The sequence below is a fragment of the Astyanax mexicanus genome, chromosome 22, assembly GCF_023375975.1.
Source record: "Astyanax mexicanus isolate ESR-SI-001 chromosome 22, AstMex3_surface, whole genome shotgun sequence".
Lineage (NCBI taxonomy): Eukaryota > Metazoa > Chordata > Actinopteri > Characiformes > Acestrorhamphidae > Astyanax > Astyanax mexicanus.
Genome location: NC_064429.1, coordinates 12,436,856 through 12,459,921, shown reverse-complemented (window position 1 = coordinate 12,459,921; position 23,066 = coordinate 12,436,856). Strand labels below are relative to the sequence as shown.

The 23,066-nt window shown below is 38.8% G+C and overlaps 1 protein-coding gene across 1 annotated transcript; it reads left to right on the top strand.

The window, feature by feature from the left end:
- The first annotated feature begins 532 nt into the window (after positions 1-532).
- Positions 533-22,673, top strand: LOC103034984 (FYN-binding protein 1). Its single transcript, XM_049470868.1, has 18 exons — positions 533-539; positions 1,138-2,331; positions 12,461-12,554; positions 15,257-15,309; positions 15,922-15,944; positions 16,055-16,101; positions 16,514-16,676; positions 17,212-17,371; positions 17,853-17,955; positions 18,330-18,340; positions 18,453-18,519; positions 19,154-19,197; positions 19,313-19,349; positions 19,885-19,966; positions 21,286-21,448; positions 21,591-21,621; positions 22,282-22,313; positions 22,414-22,673. The coding sequence occupies exons 1-18, from the start codon at positions 533-535 to the stop codon at positions 22,434-22,436; spliced, it is 2,334 nt and encodes a 777-aa protein (XP_049326825.1). The 3' UTR covers positions 22,437-22,673.
- The last annotated feature ends 393 nt before the right edge of the window (positions 22,674-23,066 follow it).

Below are 23,066 nucleotides of genomic sequence, written 5' to 3'. Positions count from 1 at the left end.
TATATATTTAATTCAGTATATATAGAGTGTATAAGAGCAGGACTGTGTTACAGTGATATATATATATAATGGTGCTGCTGAATAGTGATGTTCGGCTGTTCTTCACGCCTAGAAGTGACATATAGATTCATATGGTTTCAGACAGTGGTTAAAAATATACCTAGATATCACTCTAACACACCATACATGCACATACACACACCACACATTCACACACACCATACACACACCATATACACACCCACATCACAGAAGTGAATGATTTAAGTTTAGATGGAGGTTTGGGTCAGGGTTACGGGGTTTAGGTTTAGGTTTAACCGTAGAACGCTAACACCGGGTGATTTTCACCCACACTGTTTTCCATGTGATGAAATTTTCACATTTTATTGTGTTGCTGATGTCAGAGTTGTACGGGACTTTTTGGAGCTTTAGGATGGTGATCATTGATGTCATTAATGTTGTGATTGATTCCTCCTCCCATCTATGTTTTTTTAAGAGGCATGCGTTTAGTGATTTTCATCCAATGTTAGTGATGGAGAGTAAGATATAATGTGGGGTGTATTTTACCTGATGTTAGTGTGTTTGTGTGTTTAAATCAGGCGTCACATGTCTCAGGAATGGATGAACCAAAGACCTGAAGTTCCCAGCAGCATTATTTTATTTATTAGGACATTACCTTAAAAATTACCTAATTTTCCAATAATTTGTCTGCTTTTTTATAGAGGGGATATCCATTGTACCTTTTTTTGTAGAAGGGTTCCAAATCTTGTCAGTGTGTACCCAGTGTTAGTGATGGTGTAACTAATTGTAACACTACTGTTCTAGGATTAAGTTTATGTGTAGGATTAGATTCTATTGTGAATCATTTATATTCAACTTAAGTAGCATTTAATAGACATTCAGTAGTTAAAGGTTAGCTGAATGTCAGTTGAGCATCTATAATGCATCTATAATGGACCTTCCGAGTTAAGTGTTAACTCTATATTTTATGTGTTAAATGGAATTCATGCTTCTTCAGTCTGGTATTAAATGAACAGCATCTCTACAGGCTTTTTAAAAAGTGTTTTCTCACGTTCTGAAACTCCCAGAATAACCTTGTCCTCTGACTTCTGTATTTCTCTCGCTGTGGTTCTGCAGGGTCTACAGTAGCATCCACACGGCCAGGTCTCAGAAAAACTGTCTTCAGACCGCCCGGCAGCCCCCGAGTACCACCCAAAACCCCAGCTTATCTCCAAGCCCCGCCTACCCGCACAACCATGTACTCCGGCCAAGCCCCCAGGCTCAAACCCCACCCCCTGAAGCCCGACATCGGCGGCGTCTCCATGGAGGCCAAGTTTAAACCCCCTGTCCCTGTAGGGAAGCTTCCTGGCTCCGCCCCTCAACCCAGTAAACCACCTGGCATCTCCGCACTGAAGGTGGCGCCAGAGAAGGGCAACAGAGAGGAGGGTAAAGGAGCGCCACCTGCGCCCACTTACAACCCTAAACCACGAGGGGGCAAATTCCCACCAGCTAACGAAGAAAATCAGCCCAAATTCCCCGGAGCATCTTTTCCTAAAACTCCGCCCTCCTGGAAGAAGCCACCTCTAAAAGAAGTCTCCAGTCAAAGCCCCGCCCCTACTGAGTCAGGCTCCACCCACAATGTTGCAAGCTCTGTTCAACTGCAGAAAAAGATGTTTATGGGTAGAGCCAACGAATCAGAGTCACAGAAAAAAGAAGTGTCCAGTAACAACTCCGCCCCCAATGAGACAGGCTCTGCCCACAATGCACCAGTTCCTAAAACCCCGCCATCCTGGAAGAAGCCACCTCTAAAAGAAGTCTCCAGTCAAAGCCCCGCCCCTAGTGAGACAGGCTCCACCCACAATGTCGCAAGCTCTGTTCAGCTGCAGAAAAAGATGTTCATGGGCAGGGCCAGCGAATCAGAGTCACAGAAGAAAGATATGTCTGGTAACACCTCCGCCCTTAATCAGACAGGCTCCGCCCACAATGTTGCAAGCTCTGTACAACTGCAGAAGAAACTATATATGGGCAGGGCCAGCGAATCAGGGCTGCAGAATGAAGGGTTTGGTAACAGCCCCGCCCCCAGTGAGACAGGCTCCGCCCCCAATGTTGCAAGCTCTATTCAGCTTCAGAAAAAGCTGTTCATGGGCAGGGCCAGCCAATCAGAGCCACAGAAAGATGTCTCCACCCGTGATTCTGTAAGTTCCGCCCCTAATTCATCAGGCTCCGCCCAGCCAAGGAAGAAGGCTTTACCCAGCCTGGTGATTTTAGGAACGTGTCCAGCTAAACCAGGAAGACCTCCTCACGTTGACCTACATCCCTTCAGCAGCCACGGTGAGACCATCCGAACCCTAAACCAAGTCCTAACTTCAGCCATAAACCTAGACTTACCTAGACCCATCTCTAAACCTATAAAACTGACCAAGACCCATTTCTAAATCTCTAGAACATACCTAAACTCATCTGTGAACCTCTTATAGATAATTAGATCCATCTTTAAAGTAAAATAGACCCACCTGTAAACCTCTTAAAGATACTAGACATCTCTAAAACTTACCAAGACCTCTCTGCAAACCTCAACAACTTACCTAGACCCATCTCTAAACATCTAAAACTTACCTAGACCCATCTCTAAACATCTAAAACTTACCTAGACCCATCTCTAAACATCTAAAACTTACCTAGACCCATCTCTAAACATCTAAAACTTACTTAGACCCATCTCTAAACATCTAAAACTTACCTAGACCCATCTCTAAAGCTCTTAAACTTACCTAGACCCATCTCTAAACATCTAAAACTTACCTAGACCGATCTCTAAACATCTAAAACTTACCTAGACCCATCTCTGAACCTCTAAAACTTGCCTAGACCCATCTTTGAACCTCTAAAACTTACCTAGACCCATCTTTGAACCTCTAAAACTTACCTAGACCCATCTCTAAACATCTAAAACTTACCTAGACCCATCTCTAAACATCTAAAACTTACCTAGACCCATCTCTAAACATCTAAAACTTATCTAGACCCATCTTTGAACCTCTAAAACTTACCTAGACCCATCTCTAAACATCTAAAACTTACCTAGACCCATCTCTAAACATCTAAAACTTACCTAGACCCATCTCTGAACCTCTAAAACTTACTTAGACCCATCTCTAAACATCTAAAACTTACCTAGACCCATCTCTACACATCTAAAACTTACCTAGACCCATCTCTAAACATCTAAAACTTACCTAGACCCATCTTTGAACCTCTAAAACTTACCTAGACCCATCTCTAAACATCTAAAACTTACCTAGACCCATCTCTAAACATCTAAAACTTACCTAGACCCATCTCTGAACCTCTAAAACTTACCTAGACCCATCTCTGAACCTCTAAAACTTACTTAGACCCATCTCTAAACATCTAAAACTTACTAGACCCATCTCTAAACCTCTAAAACTTACCTAGACCCATCTCTAAACATCTAAAACTTACCTAGACCCATCTTTGAACCTCTAAAACTTACCTAGACCCATCTTTGAACCTCTAAAACTTACCTAGACCCATCTCTAAACATCTAAAACTTACCTAGACCCATCTCTAAACATCTAAAACTTACCTAGACCCATCTCTAAACATCTAAAACTTACCTAGACCCATCTCTGAACCTCTAAAACTTACCTAGACCCATCTCTAAACATCTAAAACTTACCTAGACCCATCTATAAATCTCTAAAACTTATCTAGACCCATCTCTTAACATCTAAAACTTACCTAGACCCATGTCTAAATATCTAAAACTTACCTAGACCCATGTCTAAATATCTAAAACTTACCTAGACCCATCTCTAAACATCTAAAACTTACCTAGACCCATCTCTGAACCTCTAAAACTTACCTAGACCCATCTCTAAACATCTAAAACTTACCGAGACCCATCTCTAAACATCTAAAACTTACCTAGACCCATCTCTAAACATCTAAAACTTACCTAGACCCATCTCTGAACCTCTAAAACTTACTTAGACCCATCTCTAAACATCTAAAACTTACCTAGACCCATCTCTGAATCTCTAAAACTTACCTAGACCCATCTCTAAACATCTAAAACTTACCTAGTCCCATCTCTAAACCTCTAAAACTTACCTAGACCCATCTCTAAACATCTAAAACTTACCTAGCCCCATCTCTAAACCTCTAAAACTTACCTAGACCCATCTCTAAACATCTAAAACTTACCTAGACCCATCTTTATACATTTAAAACTTACCTAGACCCATCTCTGGACCTCTAAAACTTACCTAGACCCATCTCTAAACATCTAAAACTTACCTAGACCGACCTCTAAACATCTAAAACTTACCTAGACCCATCTCTGAACCTCTAAAACTTACCTAGACCCATCTCTAAACATCTAAAACTTACCTAGACCCATCTCTAAACATCGAAAACTTACCTAGACCCATCTCTGAACCTCTAAAACTTACCTAGACCCATCTCTTAACATCTAAAACTTACCTAGACCCATCTCTAAACATCTAAAACTTACCTAGACCCATCTCTGAACCTCTAAAACTTACCTAGACCCATCTCTGAACCTCTAAAACTTACCTAGACCCATCTCTAAACATCTAAAACTTACCTAGACCCATCTCTAAACATCTAAAACTTACCTAGACCCATCTCTGAACCTCTAAAACTTACCTAGACCCATCTCTGAACCTCTAAAACCTACCTAGACCCATCTCTAAACATCTAAAACTTACCTAGACCCATCTCTAAACATCTAAAACTTACCTAGACCCATCTCTTAACCTCTAAAACTTACCTAGACCCATCTCTAAACATCTAAAACTTACCTAGACCCATCTCTGAACCTCTAAAACTTACCTAGACCCATCTCTAAACATCTAAAACTTACCTAGACCCGTCTCTAAACATCTAAAACTTACCTAGACCCATCTCTAAACATCTAAAACTTACTAAGACCCATCTCTAAACATCTAAAACTTACCTAGACCCATCTCTAAACATCTAAAACTTACCTAGACCCATCTCTGAACCTCTAAAACTTACCTAGACCCATCTCTAAACATCTAAAACGTACCTAGACCCATCTCTGAACCTCTAAAACTTACCTAGACCCATCTCTAAACATCTAAAACTTACCTAGACCCGTCTCTAAACATCTAAAACTTACCTAGACCCGTCTCTAAACATCTAAAACTTACCTAGACCCATCTCTAAACATCTAAAACTTACTTAGACCCATCTCTAAACATCTAAAACTTACCTAGACCCATCTCTAAACATCTAAAACTTACCTAGACCCATCTCTGAACCTCTAAAACTTACCTAGACCCATCTCTAAACATCTAAAACTTACCTAGACCCATCTCTAAACATCTAAAACTTACCTAGACCGATCTCTGAATCTCTAAAACTTACCTAGACCCATCTCTGAACCTCTAAAACTTACCTAGACCCATCTCTAAACATCTAAAACTTACCTAGACCCATCTCTAAACATCTAAAACTTACCTAGACCCATCTCTGGACCTCTAGAACTTACCTAGACCCATCTCTAAACATCTAAAACTTACCTAGACCGATCTCTAAACATCTAAAACTTACCTAGACCCATCTCTGAACCTCTAAAACTTACCTAGACCCATCTCTAAACATCTAAAACTTACCTAGACCCATCTCTAAACATCGAAAACTTACCTAGACCCATCTCTGAACCTCTAAAACTTACCTAGACCCATCTCTTAACATCTAAAACTTACCTAGACCCATCTCTAAACATCTAAAACTTACCTAGACCCATCTCTGAACCTCTAAAACTTACCTAGACCCATCTCTAAACATCTAAAACTTACCTAGACCCATCTCTAAACATCTAAAACTTACCTAGACCCATCTCTTAACATCTAAAACTTACCTAGACCCATCTCTAAACATCTAAAACTTACCTAGACCCGTCTCTGAACCTCTAAAACTTACCTAGACCCATCTCTAAACATCTAAAACTTACCTAGACCCATCTCTAAACATCTAAAACTTACCTAGACCCATCTCTGAACCTCTAAAACTTACCTAGACCCATCTCTAAACATCTAAAACTTACCTAGACCCATCTCTAAACATCTAAAACTTACCTAGACCCATCTCTGAACCTCTAAAACTTACCTAGACCCATCTCTAAACATCTAAAACTTACCTAGACCCATCTCTAAACATCTAAAACTTACCTAGACCCATCTCTGAACCTCTAAAACTTACCTAGACCCATCTCTAAACATCTAAAACTTACCTAGACCCATCTCTAAACATCTAAAACTTACCTAGACCGATCTCTGAATCTCTAAAACTTACCTAGACCCATCTCTGAACCTCTAAAACTTACCTAGACCCATCTCTAAACATCTAAAACTTACCTAGACCCATCTCTAAACATCTAAATCTTACCTAGACCCATCTCTGGACCTCTAAAACTTACCTAGACCCATCTCTAAACATCTAAAACTTACCTAGACCGATCTCTAAACATCTAAAACTTACCTAGACCCATCTCTGAACCTCTAAAACTTACCTAGACCCATCTCTAAACATCTAAAACTTACCTAGACCCATCTCTAAACATCGAAAACTTACCTAGACCCATCTCTGAACCTCTAAAACTTACCTAGACCCATCTCTTAACATCTAAAACTTACCTAGACCCATCTCTAAACATCTAAAACTTACCTAGACCCATCTCTTAACATCTAAAACTTACCTAGACCCATCTCTAAACATCTAAAACTTACCTAGACCCGTCTCTGAACCTCTAAAACTTACCTAGACCCATCTCTAAACATCTAAAACTTACCTAGACCCATCTCTAAACATCTAAAACTTACCTAGACCCATCTCTGAACCTCTAAAACTTACCTAGACCCATCTCTAAACATCTAAAACTTACCTAGACCCATCTCTAAACATCTAAAACTTACCTAGACCCATCTCTGAACCTCTAAAACTTACCTAGACCCATCTCTAAACATCTAAAACTTACCTAGACCCATCTCTAAACATCTAAAACTTACCTAGACCCATCTCTAAACATCTAAAACTTACCTAGACCCATCTCTGAACCTCTAAAACTTACCTAGACCCATCTCTAAACATCTAAAACTTACCTAGACCCATCTCTGAACCTCTAAAACTTACCTAGACCCATCTCTTAACATCTAAAACTTACCTAGACCCATCTCTGAACCTCTAAAACTTACCTAGACCCATCTCTTAACATCTAAAACTTACCTAGACCCATCTCTGAACCTCTAAAACTTACCTAGACCCATCTCTAAACATCTAAAACTTACCTAGACCCATCTCTAAACATCTAAAACTTACCTAGACCCATCTCTTAACATCTAAAACTTACCTAGACCCATCTCTAAACATCTAAAACTTACCTAGACCCGTCTCTAAACATCTAAAACTTACCTAGACCCATCTCTAAACATCTAAAACTTACCTAGACCCATCTCTGAACCTCTAAAACTTACCTAGACCCATCTCTTAACATCTAAAACTTACCTAGACCCATCTCTGAACCTCTAAAACTTACCTAGACCCATCTCTAAACATCTAAAACTTACCTAGACCCATCTCTAAACATCTAAAACTTACCTAGACCCATCTCTTAACATCTAAAACTTACCTAGACCCATCTCTAAACATCTAAAACTTACCTAGACCCGTCTCTGAACCTCTAAAACTTACCTAGACCCATCTCTAAACATCTAAAACTTACCTAGACCCATCTCTGAACCTCTAAAACTTACCTAGACCCATCTCTAAACATCTAAAACTTACCTAGACCCATCTCTAAACATCTAAAACTTACCTAGACCCATCTCTGAACCTCTAAAACTTACCTAGACCCATCTCTAAACATCTAAAACTTACCTAGACCCATCTCTGAACCTCTAAAACTTACCTAGACCCATCTCTAAACATCTAAAACTTACCTAGACCCATCTCTAAACATCTAAAACTTACCTAGACCCATCTCTGAACCTCTAAAACTTACCTAGACCCATCTCTAAACATCTAAAACTTACCAAGACCCATCTCTAAACATCTAAAACTTACCTAGACCGATCTCTAAACATCTAAAACTTACCTAGACCCATCTCTGAACCTCTAAAACTTACCTAGACCCATCTCTAAACATCTAAAACTTACCTAGACCCATCTCTAAACATCGAAAACTTACCTAGACCCATCTCTGAACCTCTAAAACTTACCTAGACCCATCTCTTAACATCTAAAACTTACCTAGACCCATCTCTAAACATCTAAAACTTACCTAGACCCATCTCTTAACATCTAAAACTTACCTAGACCCATCTCTAAACATCTAAAACTTACCTAGACCCGTCTCTGAACCTCTAAAACTTACCTAGACCCATCTCTAAACATCTAAAACTTACCTAGACCCATCTCTAAACATCTAAAACTTACCTAGACCCATCTCTGAACCTCTAAAACTTACCTAGACCCATCTCTAAACATCTAAAACTTACCTAGACCCATCTCTAAACATCTAAAACTTACCTAGACCCATCTCTGAACCTCTAAAACTTACCTAGACCCATCTCTAAACATCTAAAACTTACCTAGACCCATCTCTAAACATCTAAAACTTACCTAGACCCATCTCTAAACATCTAAAACTTACCTAGACCCATCTCTGAACCTCTAAAACTTACCTAGACCCATCTCTAAACATCTAAAACTTACCTAGACCCATCTCTGAACCTCTAAAACTTACCTAGACCCATCTCTTAACATCTAAAACTTACCTAGACCCATCTCTGAACCTCTAAAACTTACCTAGACCCATCTCTTAACATCTAAAACTTACCTAGACCCATCTCTGAACCTCTAAAACTTACCTAGACCCATCTCTAAACATCTAAAACTTACCTAGACCCATCTCTAAACATCTAAAACTTACCTAGACCCATCTCTTAACATCTAAAACTTACCTAGACCCATCTCTAAACATCTAAAACTTACCTAGACCCGTCTCTAAACATCTAAAACTTACCTAGACCCATCTCTAAACATCTAAAACTTACCTAGACCCATCTCTGAACCTCTAAAACTTACCTAGACCCATCTCTTAACATCTAAAACTTACCTAGACCCATCTCTGAACCTCTAAAACTTACCTAGACCCATCTCTAAACATCTAAAACTTACCTAGACCCATCTCTAAACATCTAAAACTTACCTAGACCCATCTCTTAACATCTAAAACTTACCTAGACCCATCTCTAAACATCTAAAACTTACCTAGACCCGTCTCTGAACCTCTAAAACTTACCTAGACCCATCTCTAAACATCTAAAACTTACCTAGACCCATCTCTGAACCTCTAAAACTTACCTAGACCCATCTCTAAACATCTAAAACTTACCTAGACCCATCTCTAAACATCTAAAACTTACCTAGACCCATCTCTGAACCTCTAAAACTTACCTAGACCCATCTCTAAACATCTAAAACTTACCTAGACCCATCTCTGAACCTCTAAAACTTACCTAGACCCATCTCTAAACATCTAAAACTTACCTAGACCCATCTCTAAACATCTAAAACTTACCTAGACCCATCTCTGAACCTCTAAAACTTACCTAGACCCATCTCTAAACATCTAAAACTTACCAAGACCCATCTCTAAACATCTAAAACTTACCTAGACCCATCTCTAAACATCTAAAACTTACCTAGACCCATCTCTAAACATCTAAAACTTACCTAGACCCATCTCTGAACCTCTAAAACCTACCTAGACCCATCTCTAAACATCTAAAACTTACCAAGACCCATCTCTAAACATCTAAAACTTACCTAGACCCATCTCTAAACATCTAAAACTTACCTAGACCCATCTCTAAACATCTAAAACTTACCTAGACCCATCTCTGAACCTCTAAAACCTACCTAGACCCATCTCTAAACATCTAAAACTTACCTAGACCCATCTCTGAACCTCTAAAACTTACCTAGACCCATCTCTGAACCTCTAAAACTTACCTAGACCCATCTCTAAACATCTAAAACTTACCTAGACCCATCTCTGAACCTCTAAAACTTACCTAGACCCATCTCTAAACATCTAAAACTTACCTAGACCCGTCTCTAAACATCTAAAACTTACCTAGACCCATCTCTAAACATCTAAAACTTACCTAGACCCATCTCTAAACATCTAAAACTTACCTAGACCCATCTATAAATCTCTAAAACGTATCTAGACCCATGTCTAAATATCTAAAACTTACCTAGACCCATCTCTAAACATCTAAAACTTACCTAGACCCATCTCTGAACCTCTAAAACTTACCTAGACCCATCTCTAAACATCTAAAACTTACCTAGACCCATCTCTAAACATCTAAAACTTACCTAGACCCATCTCTGAATCTCTAAAACTTACCTAGACCCATCTCTAAACATCTAAAACTTCCCTAGACCCATCTCTGAACATCTAAAACTTACCTAGACCCATCTCTGAACCTCTAAAACTTACCTAGACCCATCTCTAAACATCTAAAACTTACCTAGACCCGTCTCTAAACATCTAAAACTTACCTAGACCCATCTCTAAACATCTAAAACTTACTTAGACCCATCTCTAAACATCTAAAACTTACCTAGACCCATCTCTAAACATCTAAAACTTACCTAGACCCATCTCTAAACATCTAAAACTTACCTAGACCCATCTCTAAATCTCTAAAACTTATCTAGACCTATCTCTAAACATCTAAAACTTACCTAGACCCATGTCTAAACATCTAAAACTTACCTAGACCCATCTCTAAACATCTAAAACTTACCTAGACCCATCTCTGAACCTCTAAGACTTACCTAGACCCATCTCTAAACATCTAAAACTTACCTAGACCCATCTCTAAACATCTAAAACTTACCTAGACCAATCTCTGAATCTCTAAAACTTACCTAGACCCATCTCTAAACCTCTAAAACTTACCTAGACCCATCTCTAAACATCTAAAACTTACCTAGACCCATCTCTAAACATCTAAAACTTACCTAGACCCATCTCTGGACCTCTAAAACTTACCTAGACCCATCTCTAAACATCTAAAACTTACCTAGACCGATCTCTAAACATCTAAAACTTACCTAGACCCATCTCTGAACCTCTAAAACTTACCTAGACCCATCTCTAAACATCTAAAACTTACCTAGACCCATCTCTAAACATCGAAAACTTACCTAGACCCATCTCTGAACCTCTAAAACTTACCTAGACCCATCTCTTAACATCTAAAACTTACCTAGACCCATCTCTAAACATCTAAAACTTACCTAGACCCATCTCTGAACCCCTAAAACTTACCTAGACCCATCTCTTAACCTCTAAAACTTACCTAGACCCATCTCTAAACATCTAAAACTTACCTAGACCCATCTCTAAACATCTAAAACTTACCTAGACCCATCTCTGAACCTCTAAAACTTACCTAGACCCATCTCTGAAGCTCTAAAACTTACCTAGACCCATCTCTAAAAATCTAAAACTTACCTAGACCCATCTCTGAACCTCTAAAACTTACCTAGACCCATCTCTAAACATCTAAAACTTACATAGACCCATCTCTGAACCTCTAAAACTTACCTAGACCCATCTCTGAACATCTAAAACTTACCTAGACCCATCTCTAAACATCTAAAACTTACCTAGACCCATCTCTAAACATCTAAAACTTACCTAGACCCATCTCTGAACCTCTAAAACTTACCTAGACCCATCTCTAAACATCTAAAACTTACCTAGACCCATCTCTGAACCTCTAAAACTTACCTAGACCCATCTCTGGACCTCTAAAACTTACCTAGACCCATCTCTAAACATCTAAAACTTACCTAGACCGATCTCTAAACATCTAAAACTTACCTAGACCCATCTCTGAACCTCTAAAACTTACCTAGACCCATCTCTAAACATCTAAAACTTACCTAGACCCATCTCTGACTGTCTAAAACTTACGTAGACCCATCTCTGAACATCTAAAACTTACCTAGACCCATCTCTAAATATCTAAAACTTACCTAGACCTATCTCTAAACATCTAAAACTTACCTAGACCCATCTCTAAACATCTAAAACATTCCTAGACCCATCTCTAAGTCTTTAAATCTTATCTAGATCCACCTCTTAATCTCTAAAACTTACCTAGACCAATCTCTAAAGCTCTAAAACATACTTAAACCCATCTATAAACCTCTAATATACAACTAGACCATCTGTAAACATCTAAAACTTACCTAGACCCATTTCTAATCCCTTAAAACGTACATAAACTCTTCTCTAAAACCTGCCTAAACCAATCGGTAGAGAGGAGCTAAGGTTTGGTGTTCTGTTTGTGATGTTTCTCAGATTCTGATAACTCCAGTACTGATGATGTGTTTCCACCACCTCCACCTCCACTGGTCCCACCTCCAGCTACAGCAGCACCTCCACCACTCCCAGTGTGAGTTACCCTGCATCCACTAATAAAAATATACTGTACCATTTAAGCTTATTCTCCTTCAGTTAGCTCTGAAGCTACGAGGCTAATGTAGCTAACAGGTGATAGAAGCCTGTGCTGAGTTCCTTCTACCTGTTTCCTGCTGTTGGAGCTGGGAATATCAGCTATTATTTTTAGCATTGTCTCAGGTTAGCACCGTTAGCGATACCAGTTGATAATAAAGCATTATACAGTATTATACAGTATATACAGTATTTTGAGGATCTAAACAGGCTGAAATAATCTGCACAGATAGAAGTAGTGTAGTACTGTATGTAGGACTGATTTAAAGAGACACTAATAGATAGAAGTTATAATAAACTGTTATTTGTCAGATCGCTAAATTAGCCTAGTAGCTCCAGTGCTAGTTGGTGAAGTATACACTTTATACAATTTTGTTAGCTACATTATTTTTATAGCTTCAGTGCTAATTGGTGAATTATATGTTTCCATTTATCTTTATCTACATGATCTGTGTTTAATCTAGTATAATGTGCTGAATAAGAGGTGAAGGCGTGTTTTTAAGGCAGCTGAACAGTGAAGTGTGGAGTGTTGTGGTGAGGCTGTAATTAGCGCTGCTGAGAGCGTTAGCTTCACAGGAAGAGGAAGTGCTGAGCGAGTTTTTGTGTATTTGTGTATTACAGTATTTGTGGATTACAGTCCTACATTTATATCAGAGATGTTATTAATGATAATCCCGTTTATGTATAAAGTCTCTGCTGGTTGTGAGGAGAGAGGAGGAGGAGTCAGGGTGCTGGTGGGGAAGCTCCGCCTCCTCGCTGTGGAGATCTGCGCAGGAGCAGTGGCCAGAACATACAGGAAAATTACATTATCTGTGCATTATTGAGCCGAACACTATAAACTATTAACGAGGTTTTGATCAGATTTTAAATTATGTGATTTGGTTAAAATGTGTTTGGTTTCCAGTATTTTGGCCTCTCACCATTTAAACAGATGGAAGGCTGGAAACAAGCGCTGGCCGCAGAGTGAACTGACTTGCCTGTTAGGACTTTTATAGTAATATATATGGAAACTGAAAGGGATAGGCTTTTATTAAGCAAAATAAAAACTAAATAAAATCTGCCATTGAGGTAAGATAATTTATGTTAGGGTAAGATTTTTCAAAATAAGCTCAACCGTAAATTAGTGATTTAAGATCAAGCAGAAGTACCAGAATTTCTGGCTTAAATTTGAATATAAAAATTAGAATAACTAGATTGGTGACTTTTTGTTCCTAAATTGAGTTTAAATAACTTAGTGTTAAGTAAAAAATCTACATTGTAGATTTAATAGAGAAGAAAATAAGATTAAATTTCTATTTGATAAGAATATTTGACTTATTTCTAACTAATTTTTCTTTGTTTTGAGTAATTTAATCTACTGATAATATCTTATTAAATTGAAAGATATTTTAGCTTGTTTTTTAATCATTATTTCTTGATAAAATCATAATTTCCTAAATTAGGCCAATCTGCCAATACAATATTACACTTTTAGAACACTAAAACACTTAAAACAAGTTCAAGGAAGTTAGGAATTAGCTGTAAATTCTTATAATATTACTTTAATAATCTCTAAATAATAAATATTAAATATATAGGCTACATTTGAGAGGATTTAATTTCCTAAGGTGTCATTATAGAGGGGTATAAACCCCAATATTGAGACTCAGTGGATCAGTGCAGGAACGGATCTATAGGATGGTTCAACATCTGACCTCACTAATGTTCTTGTCCCTGTATGCAATCAGATCCTCATAGCAAAGTTTCTACTCCAGAATCTAGCAGATAGTAATCTCTGGACAGCACAGATACAGTTACTCCAACAAAAGCAGAATAAACTCTTTTAATCCTCTTGATTTCAGAAGAGACATTGAATCAGCAGGTGTCCCGTTACTTCTGTCCATTTATTCTTTTCACACAGGCAGCTGTTAATGAGCATGAAGCCGCTGGTGGTCGGGGGTTATAGTAATTTATCACCACCTGACCGAGATGTGATCACATTTACACACAGCCCAATGCAGCAACTAACCAACTTAAACAACAGCCACAAGATTAAACACGATAAAATCACCAAACTGTAATAAAACCGCGTTTATTTAATAACAAGAAGTTTATTCTGAGAGAAATATGATGAGTACAGATTAATTAACTCTCAGTCAGGTGCTAGAATGTTACCAGGTGGTTGTTATGGGGTTACAAGTGGTTAAAAGGTGGCTAAGCAGTTGCTTTGGTATCCCAGGTAATAGCAGTTGAGAGCTGTTTTTACTGTACCCAGTGGGACGGTGGGACAGTGTTAATCTGGAGCCCTATGGTGGTTGCTAAGCAGTTGCTTAACAGTTACTATGGTATATCAGGTGAATATTGTAGAAATTATTATGTGCAAAGTGGTTGTTATGCTGTTATTAAGCGGTTGCTGTGGTGCTTTAGTAAATATTTGATCCAAGTGAATGCCAGGTGGTTGTTCTGCTATTTAAGGTGGTTGCTGTGGAATCCATTTTTTACTCTCCATTAGTTTAACAATAATTTATATTAGAAACGTTCAGGAGTTGTTTATATTCCAGGGAACAGTGACTGCTGGAGAATAACAGAATCAGTCCGGTAGATTATCTGATCTGCTTTTGTTTATTTGTTTGTTTGTTTGTTTGTTTATTTGTTTGTGTACAGGAGGGTGGTGGAGGAGGAGAGTTATGATGATGTCGGAGTGATGTCCAAACCAGGTTTACAACTTTCTACAATGCACTCACACACACACACACTCACACACACACACACACTCACACACTCACACACACACACACACACACACACACACACAGTAACTGATAGTAGTTCATGTTAGCACTAGTCTGGATGACTTTACCGATCTTAAATACTTGCTGCTGTGATTACCCAGCTGCATGCAGAGCAACCAGTATAAACGCTGAAAGACTTGAATGTTGTAACGTCCAGTGGCAGTGATGAATCACCTGAAGCTCAGTACTTAATGTCTTGTAGTCATTCTGGGCTCTAAGCGTCTCCATCTATTGAACGCATTGCTGATATTTCCTGGTGTTTTACTCCATCTCTGTTCCTGTAGCTTTTTAGAAGGATGCCGAGTCTGCAGCACACTGTGTTTACCTGCTTTTTTGTTCCATACTACCCGGCATCCCGGGTAGTTGAAATAGGAATGGGAGGGGTGGAGAAGAACAAAGAAGAAATGCCAGATCCTAAACTAAGCATTAGCTTAGCTTAGTTTGCTGAATATCACACATCTGAACATAATTTTATCAGACATCTCAAAATATCTCTTCATGTCTATATGTAACTAATGTTGTACTTTTCTGTTTCAGGGCAAAACACTGATGAGTTTGAGGTAACTCTGTTTCTCCTGAGTACAGACTGTAAACAGTACAGTAATAGAAGGGGACGGGGCTTTGTGTTTGTCTGATTGTTGTCTGATTATAATATTTCCTGTTTTATCAGGACGAGTTTGAAGACTCAGAAACTTATGAGGACATTGAGAGCAGATGGTAAGACAAGCCCCGCCCATTCAGCCTACAGCAGTTTAGCCCCGCCCATTCAGCCTACAGCAGTGTAACTCTGCCCATATAGACAACAGCAGTTAAGCACCACCCATTCATTTAGCCTATGGCACTTTATTACCACCCACAGTGCTTTAGCTGCACCCATTCTGCCTACAGCCCTTTAGCTCCACCCATTCATTCCGCCAACAGCACTTTGGCTCCACCAATTTAACTGACAGCACTTTAGCTCCACCCATTCTGCCTACAGTGATTTAGTTCCACCCATTCATTCTGCCTACAGCAGTTTAGCTCCAGTCTTTAAATATAAAGCAGTTTAGCTCCTCCCATCAATTTAATCAGCAGAAGTTTAGCTCCGCCCATTTCCAGCCTGTGTTGTGCTGCTTGTGTAATTGAACAGGCCGGATCCAGAGAGTGAGAAAACAAACAAGTCAAAGAAAGAGAAAGAGAGTAAAAAGCAGAAAAAGAAGATGGAGAAGGAGGAGAAGGAGAGGGTGGAGCGAGAGAGGAAGGAGAAGAAGGAGATGGAGAAGAGAGAGCAGGAGGCCAGAAAGAGGTTTAAGGTAAGAGTTGGGGGCGGGGCTTAAAGGGTTCTTTAGTCATGATGCTGAATTCTTTATTTACCGTACTTTTCGCACCTTAAGGCACATTTTAAGAACTAACTGTTTATTTGGGTAATTAAAGCACTTCTGTTTACTTATAGTAATTTTAGATTCCCAAATTTCTCCAGCTCTAAGGCTCTAAGAGCATTAGCAATAGTGGCTAACCGCGCTACACTGAGGAACACTGAGTGTTCTGGTAAGCCAAGGTGAGATTAGCTAGCGGTTTGTCCCACGTAGTTTGTTTTAACATGGTAATCACACAGTCTGTCCTCTGAACAACCAAAGAGCTAGCGCGGTTAGTGGCTTATGCTAATGCTGCTGGAGAACAAAACTGTATAACTCTGTTCTTCAGTGGAGTGACTTTACTGCTTTTTAATACCTGACTGATAACTTTAATTAAATTAAATTAAATTTAATTAAATTACTTTAAACCGACCATTTGTGTTTAAAAGTAAGTGTTTTGTTACACTGACTATCTGTGTGTGTGTGTGTGTAGCTGAAGGGTCCGGTGGAGGTGGTTCTGAGGGGCAGTGTGAAGTCGGAGTGTAAGGGGAGTAAGGTGGATCTGGAGCTGGAGAGAGGAGAGAGAGTGGAGGTCATTCGTCTGACGGGAAACCCGGCCGGATGCTGGCTCGCCCGGAACAGCCGCGGATACTGTGAGTTACTACTGACACCTGTTCACTACTGTATATACACTTTTACACAGCAGTGTATTAGCCACGCCCCTTCAGAATAATACATAAGCCCCACCTCTCTCTGGCCACCTTAGTCTAATTTAGTTATTCTGCCTATTTACTCTGCTATGATTCATAAGCCCTGCTTTACAGGATGCAGAATCCCCGCCCCTCTATGTTTACTTCACTCTGATAGGATGCATAAGCCCCTCCCCATCTTAGTCTAGTTTACTCTGATAGGATGCATAAGCCCCGCCCCATCTCAGTCTAGTTTACTCTGATAGGATGCATAAGCCCCGCCCCTCTCTGCAAACTTTGCTTTTATAGTAGTTGAGAGTTGAACTAAAGAAATGTGCAAGTCTTCAAAAATGAGCCAAAAATGTATGTATTAATAAATGTATTAATATATATATATATATATATATATATGTGTGTGTGTGTTTGTGTGTGTGTGTGTGTGTAGATGGATTTGTGAGGACTGAGCTGGTGGAGGTAGAGGGGAACACACAGCCGCCGGTCAGTCTGGATGTGTATGATGATGTTGGAGCACTCGATCAATCCAGCAGGTAAACACACTAACACACACCTTATTACAGGTATAAGCACAGGCTCCGCCCACCAGTCAGTCTGAATATGAGTGTGTATGTGTGAGTGTGTATGTGAGTGTGTATGTGTGAGTGTGTATGTGAGTGTGTATGTGTGTGTGTATGTGTGAGTCTGTATGTGAGTGTGTATGTGTGTGTGTATATGAGTGAGTGTGTATGTGTGCTGTTGTGTAGTTTATATTAGTAGTAGCACAGTTTGTCTCTATAGGTCAGTACTATAGAGTACTGTAACTGCTGCAGGCTGAATGTGGGCGGTGCTCATGTTTAATTAAGGTGTATTTTATGTTAATGAGCTGATTGGTGAATTAATTATCAATATGTGTTTCTCCTTTCAGTCCGAATAAAGGTAAGATTATTATTATTATTATTATTATTATTATTATTATTATTATTATTATTATTATTGTGTGTATTGTGTGTGTTATAAAGTGTGTGTTATAAAGTGTGTGTTTCTGCAGCTCCAGCATCGGAGAATATTGATGAAGATATTTATGATTTGGTGGATGACGGAGGCTCTGATCCCGGGTAAAACACTTTATTAAACAAAACAATTTTTTTTTTTATTTAAATAAACATGGAGGATTCCAGTTACAGTGTTAATATATGCTGCCCTCTAGTGGAGCACAGCCTCACTGCAGATCAGTTACTGCAGTAAATCAGTCCCTGCTGATCTCTGTTCACACTGTTTACATACCACTTCACTTTACCGACACTCAGTATTAGCCTTTAGCCATGTTAGCATTGTTTAATGCAGCAGTTCCTAAAGTTATAGTATTTTAAATTGACGTATTCAATTTAGTAGGTAGGTTCATTGAATGTATTCGCTCAACAACTTTTCTCAGTATTTCATAAATAAATGAAATAAACAAAACAATAAACTCAAAAACACAGAATTTCACAACTCCGGTGTGAAATGGATAAAACGCTCTTATCTTTTTTCCTGCAGCTTTCTGACTTCAACAAAGATAAGAACATTTTATCACGTTTTAATAAATACAACCAAACTCCTCTGCATTAAAATTACTTTCCAAGATTCTCTGTGTAATTACACGTTCTCATCAGAGGGGGCTCCAAATCTCCGAATCCACAAAACTTACAGACTGTTGCTTTAATTACAGCTTTAGTTATAGTTATAATAATTATAGTATTTCTCTTTCAGTTTTCCTCCTCCTCCTCCTCCTGTCTTCCCTGATCCTGATGGAGGTGAGAGTCTCTAATATTAATATTTACTCATAATTATCATCAGTTTATCTCTGTCTCATTTGTCTCCTCTCCTCTCGTCTCGTCTCGATTTGTCTCGTTTTGTCTCCGGGTGAAGACACGTATGATGACGTGGCTCCGTCCAGCCTGGCCAGGTCAGCTCCCATCACTCTGTATCTATATATATATATATATATATATATATATATATATATATATATATATATATATGTATATATAAATATAGAGTGAGTATATAAATATATATATATATATATATATATATATATATATATATATACTCACTCTATATCTCCATTATACACTCTATACCTATATATATATATATATATATATATATATATATATATATATATATATATATATATATATATATATATATATATATATTAACACTATACCTCCATTATACACTCTATATCATTATACACTCTATACCTATATATATACTCACTCTATACCTCCATTATAATTTATATCAGTTCAGGTGTTTTAAACAGCTGCAGGTAAATAAACACACCTGTTCCTGGAAAAGATTGCCACCTGCTGGTTAACGGTTATAAAACACATGATATACAGAGACTCCGCCCCCTCAGTTATCACTGAACATGAAACCCCGCCCCCTCAATTATCACTGGACACTAAACCCCTCCCCCTCTTCTGCTTCAGCATTTCACCCGTAAAGACTGAAGATCCGAAGAAGAAGAAAAGGTTTGAGAAAGAAGAGAAAGAGTTTCGTAAGAAGTTTAAGGTGAGAGATGTGATCATTACTGCCTGGTGAGGGTGATGATGATGATGATGATGATGATGAAGATGGTGATGATGATGATAAAGATGGTGATAGTGAAGATTAAAGTGATGAAGATGATATGATGCTGATATTAGTGGTGAGAATGAAATTAATTATTAGGTGATGCGGTGATTTGTAATTAATATAGTAATGGTGATTGTGATATGGTGGTGATGGTGATAATGGTGGTGGTGATGATGTTGATGAAGGAGGTGATATAAGATGATGATGATGATGATAGCGATAGTGATGATAGTGATGTTGGTGATGGTTGCAGTATAATCAGGAGATGCGGGTGCTGTATGATGATGGTGATGATGGTGATAATTGTGATGTTGGTGATGGTTGCAGTATGATCAGGAGATGCGGGTGCTGTATGATGATGATGGTGATGGTTATAACTGTGATGTTGGTGATAGTTGCAGTATGATCAGGAGATGCGGGTGCTGTATGATGATAATGATGGTGATAATTGTGATGTTGGTGATGGTTGCAGTATGATCAGGAGATGCGGGTGCTGTATGATGATAATGATGGTGATAATTGTGATGTTGGTGATGGTTGCAGTATGATCAGGAGATGCGGGTGCTGTATGATGATGGTGATGATGGTGATAATTGTGATGCTGGTGATGGTTGCAGTATGATCAGGAGATCCGGGTGCTGTATGATGATGGTGTTGGTGATAATTGTGATGTTGGTAATGGTTGCAGTATGATCAGGAGATGCGGGTGCTGTATGATGATGGTGATGGTGATGATGGTGATAATTGTGATGTTGGTGATGGTTGCAGTATGATCAGGAGATGCGGGTGCTGTATGATGATGGTGATAATTGTGATGTTGGTGATGGTTGCAGTATGATCAGGAGATCCGGGTGCTGTATGATGATGGTGTTGGTGATAATTGTGATGTTGGTAATGGTTGCAGTATGATCAGGAGATGCGGGTGCTGTATGATGATGGTGATGGTGATAATTGTGATGTTGGTGATGGTTGCAGTATGATCAGGAGATGCGGGTGCTGTATGATGATGGTGATGATGGTGATAATTGTGATGTTGGTGATGGTTGCAGTATGATCAGGAGATCCGGGTGCTGTATGATGATGGTGATGGTGATAATTGTGATGTTGGTGATGGTTGCAGTATGATCAGGAGATGCGGGTGCTGTATGATGATGATGATGGTGATAATTGTGATGTTGGTGATGGTTGCAGTATGATCAGGAGATCCGGGTGCTGTATGATGATGGTGATAATTGTGATATTGGTGATGGTTGCAGTATGATCAGGAGATCCGGGTGCTGTACGAGGCCGCTGTCCTGCCAACTCTGGCCTGTAAGAAGTTTAGTGGTAAACACCTGGTCATCAAGCCTGGTGATGTCATCAGTGTGATCACCAGACCGCAGGACGGCAAAGTTATCGGCAGAAACAGCGAGGGCAAATGTGAGTCTCACACACACACACAAATTTCTAAACACTTTATAACAGTTGTTTATGAAGTCATAATTAAAGACATGAAATATCATTGTTTGGAAGCTCAGTTATAAGCTCTAATTACACACTGATCTGTTCTTCTCTTCTACAGTTGGATTTGTGTCCCTCAGCAACATCCAGCAGTAAGTAACCTGTTATTATTTAAATCACACACACACACACACACACACACACACACACACACACACACACACACACGAGGTTTGTTCATGTAACAAATAAAAAATATAAAGTAGTGTATATCTGTAATGTAGTGAGTGTTTCTGAGTGTGAATATTAGTGATGATATATTAGTGAGTATAGCATTAGAGTCTCTAGTTTAGCCTCTGTTGGTTCCTCTATGCTGGATATAAGATGAGATTGAGAGGGTTGGGTTTGGAGGTTCTACAGGTTCTGTATGGATCCTGCAGCACATTTACCCACAGATGTTGCTACAACTGGGCCTGTAGATCCTGCTCTAGGTCTAGGTTTCTAGTTCATGACAAACATCACTGCAAATAAAGCGACAGCTGGGCAGAATGTCTTCAAGTGCATCATGGAGGCGTGTCTAGCAGTCAGTGGTCTTTCACCAAGAGGTGCACTAAGCAACCAAGAGTAGCCAATGAGAGGCTTTCCATAGGACAACTTTTACACCCTTTTGTGGCAACACCCAGGGTCTCATTACACCTGTACACACATGTAATGATATTTACATATCTGAGCTTTGCAGCAATACAGGTGTGTTATTTTTTTGTTAAAGAGTGTAACTAATATTTATTTCTCTTCTCTTTTTTCTCTCTCAGGAATTCAGATATTTATGATGATGTGGGAGAAGGTACTGTTTGTTTTAAAAGTGTTATTATTTACAGCTGTATCCAAATGAATGTCCAGTCCATTTAATAAATTGCTTGTTTGTTTTTGTTTGTTTGTTGCAGACTGTATCTATGACAACGACTGATTAAGGATTAACCCCAGTTCTCCTCACTGCTGGAAACTTTCTCCCACTGCAGATCTACAAATCCACAGTCTAACCTATCAGCAGTTATTACTGTCATAATGTTATTATAGTGATAAAATTTTGCTTTGATCTCACTGTGTATCAGTGTTTCTCTCTGTGATGCTGCAAATAAGCTAAATGGAAAGAAGATGTTTACTTTCATAACCTGAGAATAATAAATCTGTTTTTATAATGATATTAATCAAAAAGGGTCTGTGTTCTTCAATACATCCATGCACTACACGCAAAACAGGCCTTCAGGGGGCGCTATGGGGACACCAATCTCAAAACAGAAGAGCTCTAAGCCTGTGCACCATATATAAAGAACAGGGTGCATTAGAATACTCTAATCTGAATGGGGCACAAATTGGTGCACTTTATAGTGAATCCAAAAAAGAGTGCTATATAAAGCAAATAGTATCTATATAAAATAGTGAGAACACTTTAGTGAGTATAGGGTGTAAATTAATGCACTACAGTAAAACAGTTAACAAGCCACAAAGTGTTTCAGTAAGGTAATAAAGTGCAAACTAGCACACAACGTAGTGAACATAAAAAAAATAGTTGAAAAGAGTGCATAATTTACAACTG

What these genes read in the sequence shown, in the direction of transcription:
- LOC103034984 (XM_049470868.1), top strand. An exon ending in GCACCTCCACCACTCCCAGT is followed by an intron (nt 12,555 to 15,256) that starts GTGAGTTACCCT and finishes GTTTGTGTACAG; the next exon opens with GAGGGTGGTGGAGGAGGAGA. An exon ending in CTTCCCTGATCCTGATGGAG is followed by an intron (nt 19,198 to 19,312) that starts GTGAGAGTCTCT and finishes CTCCGGGTGAAG; the next exon opens with ACACGTATGATGACGTGGCT.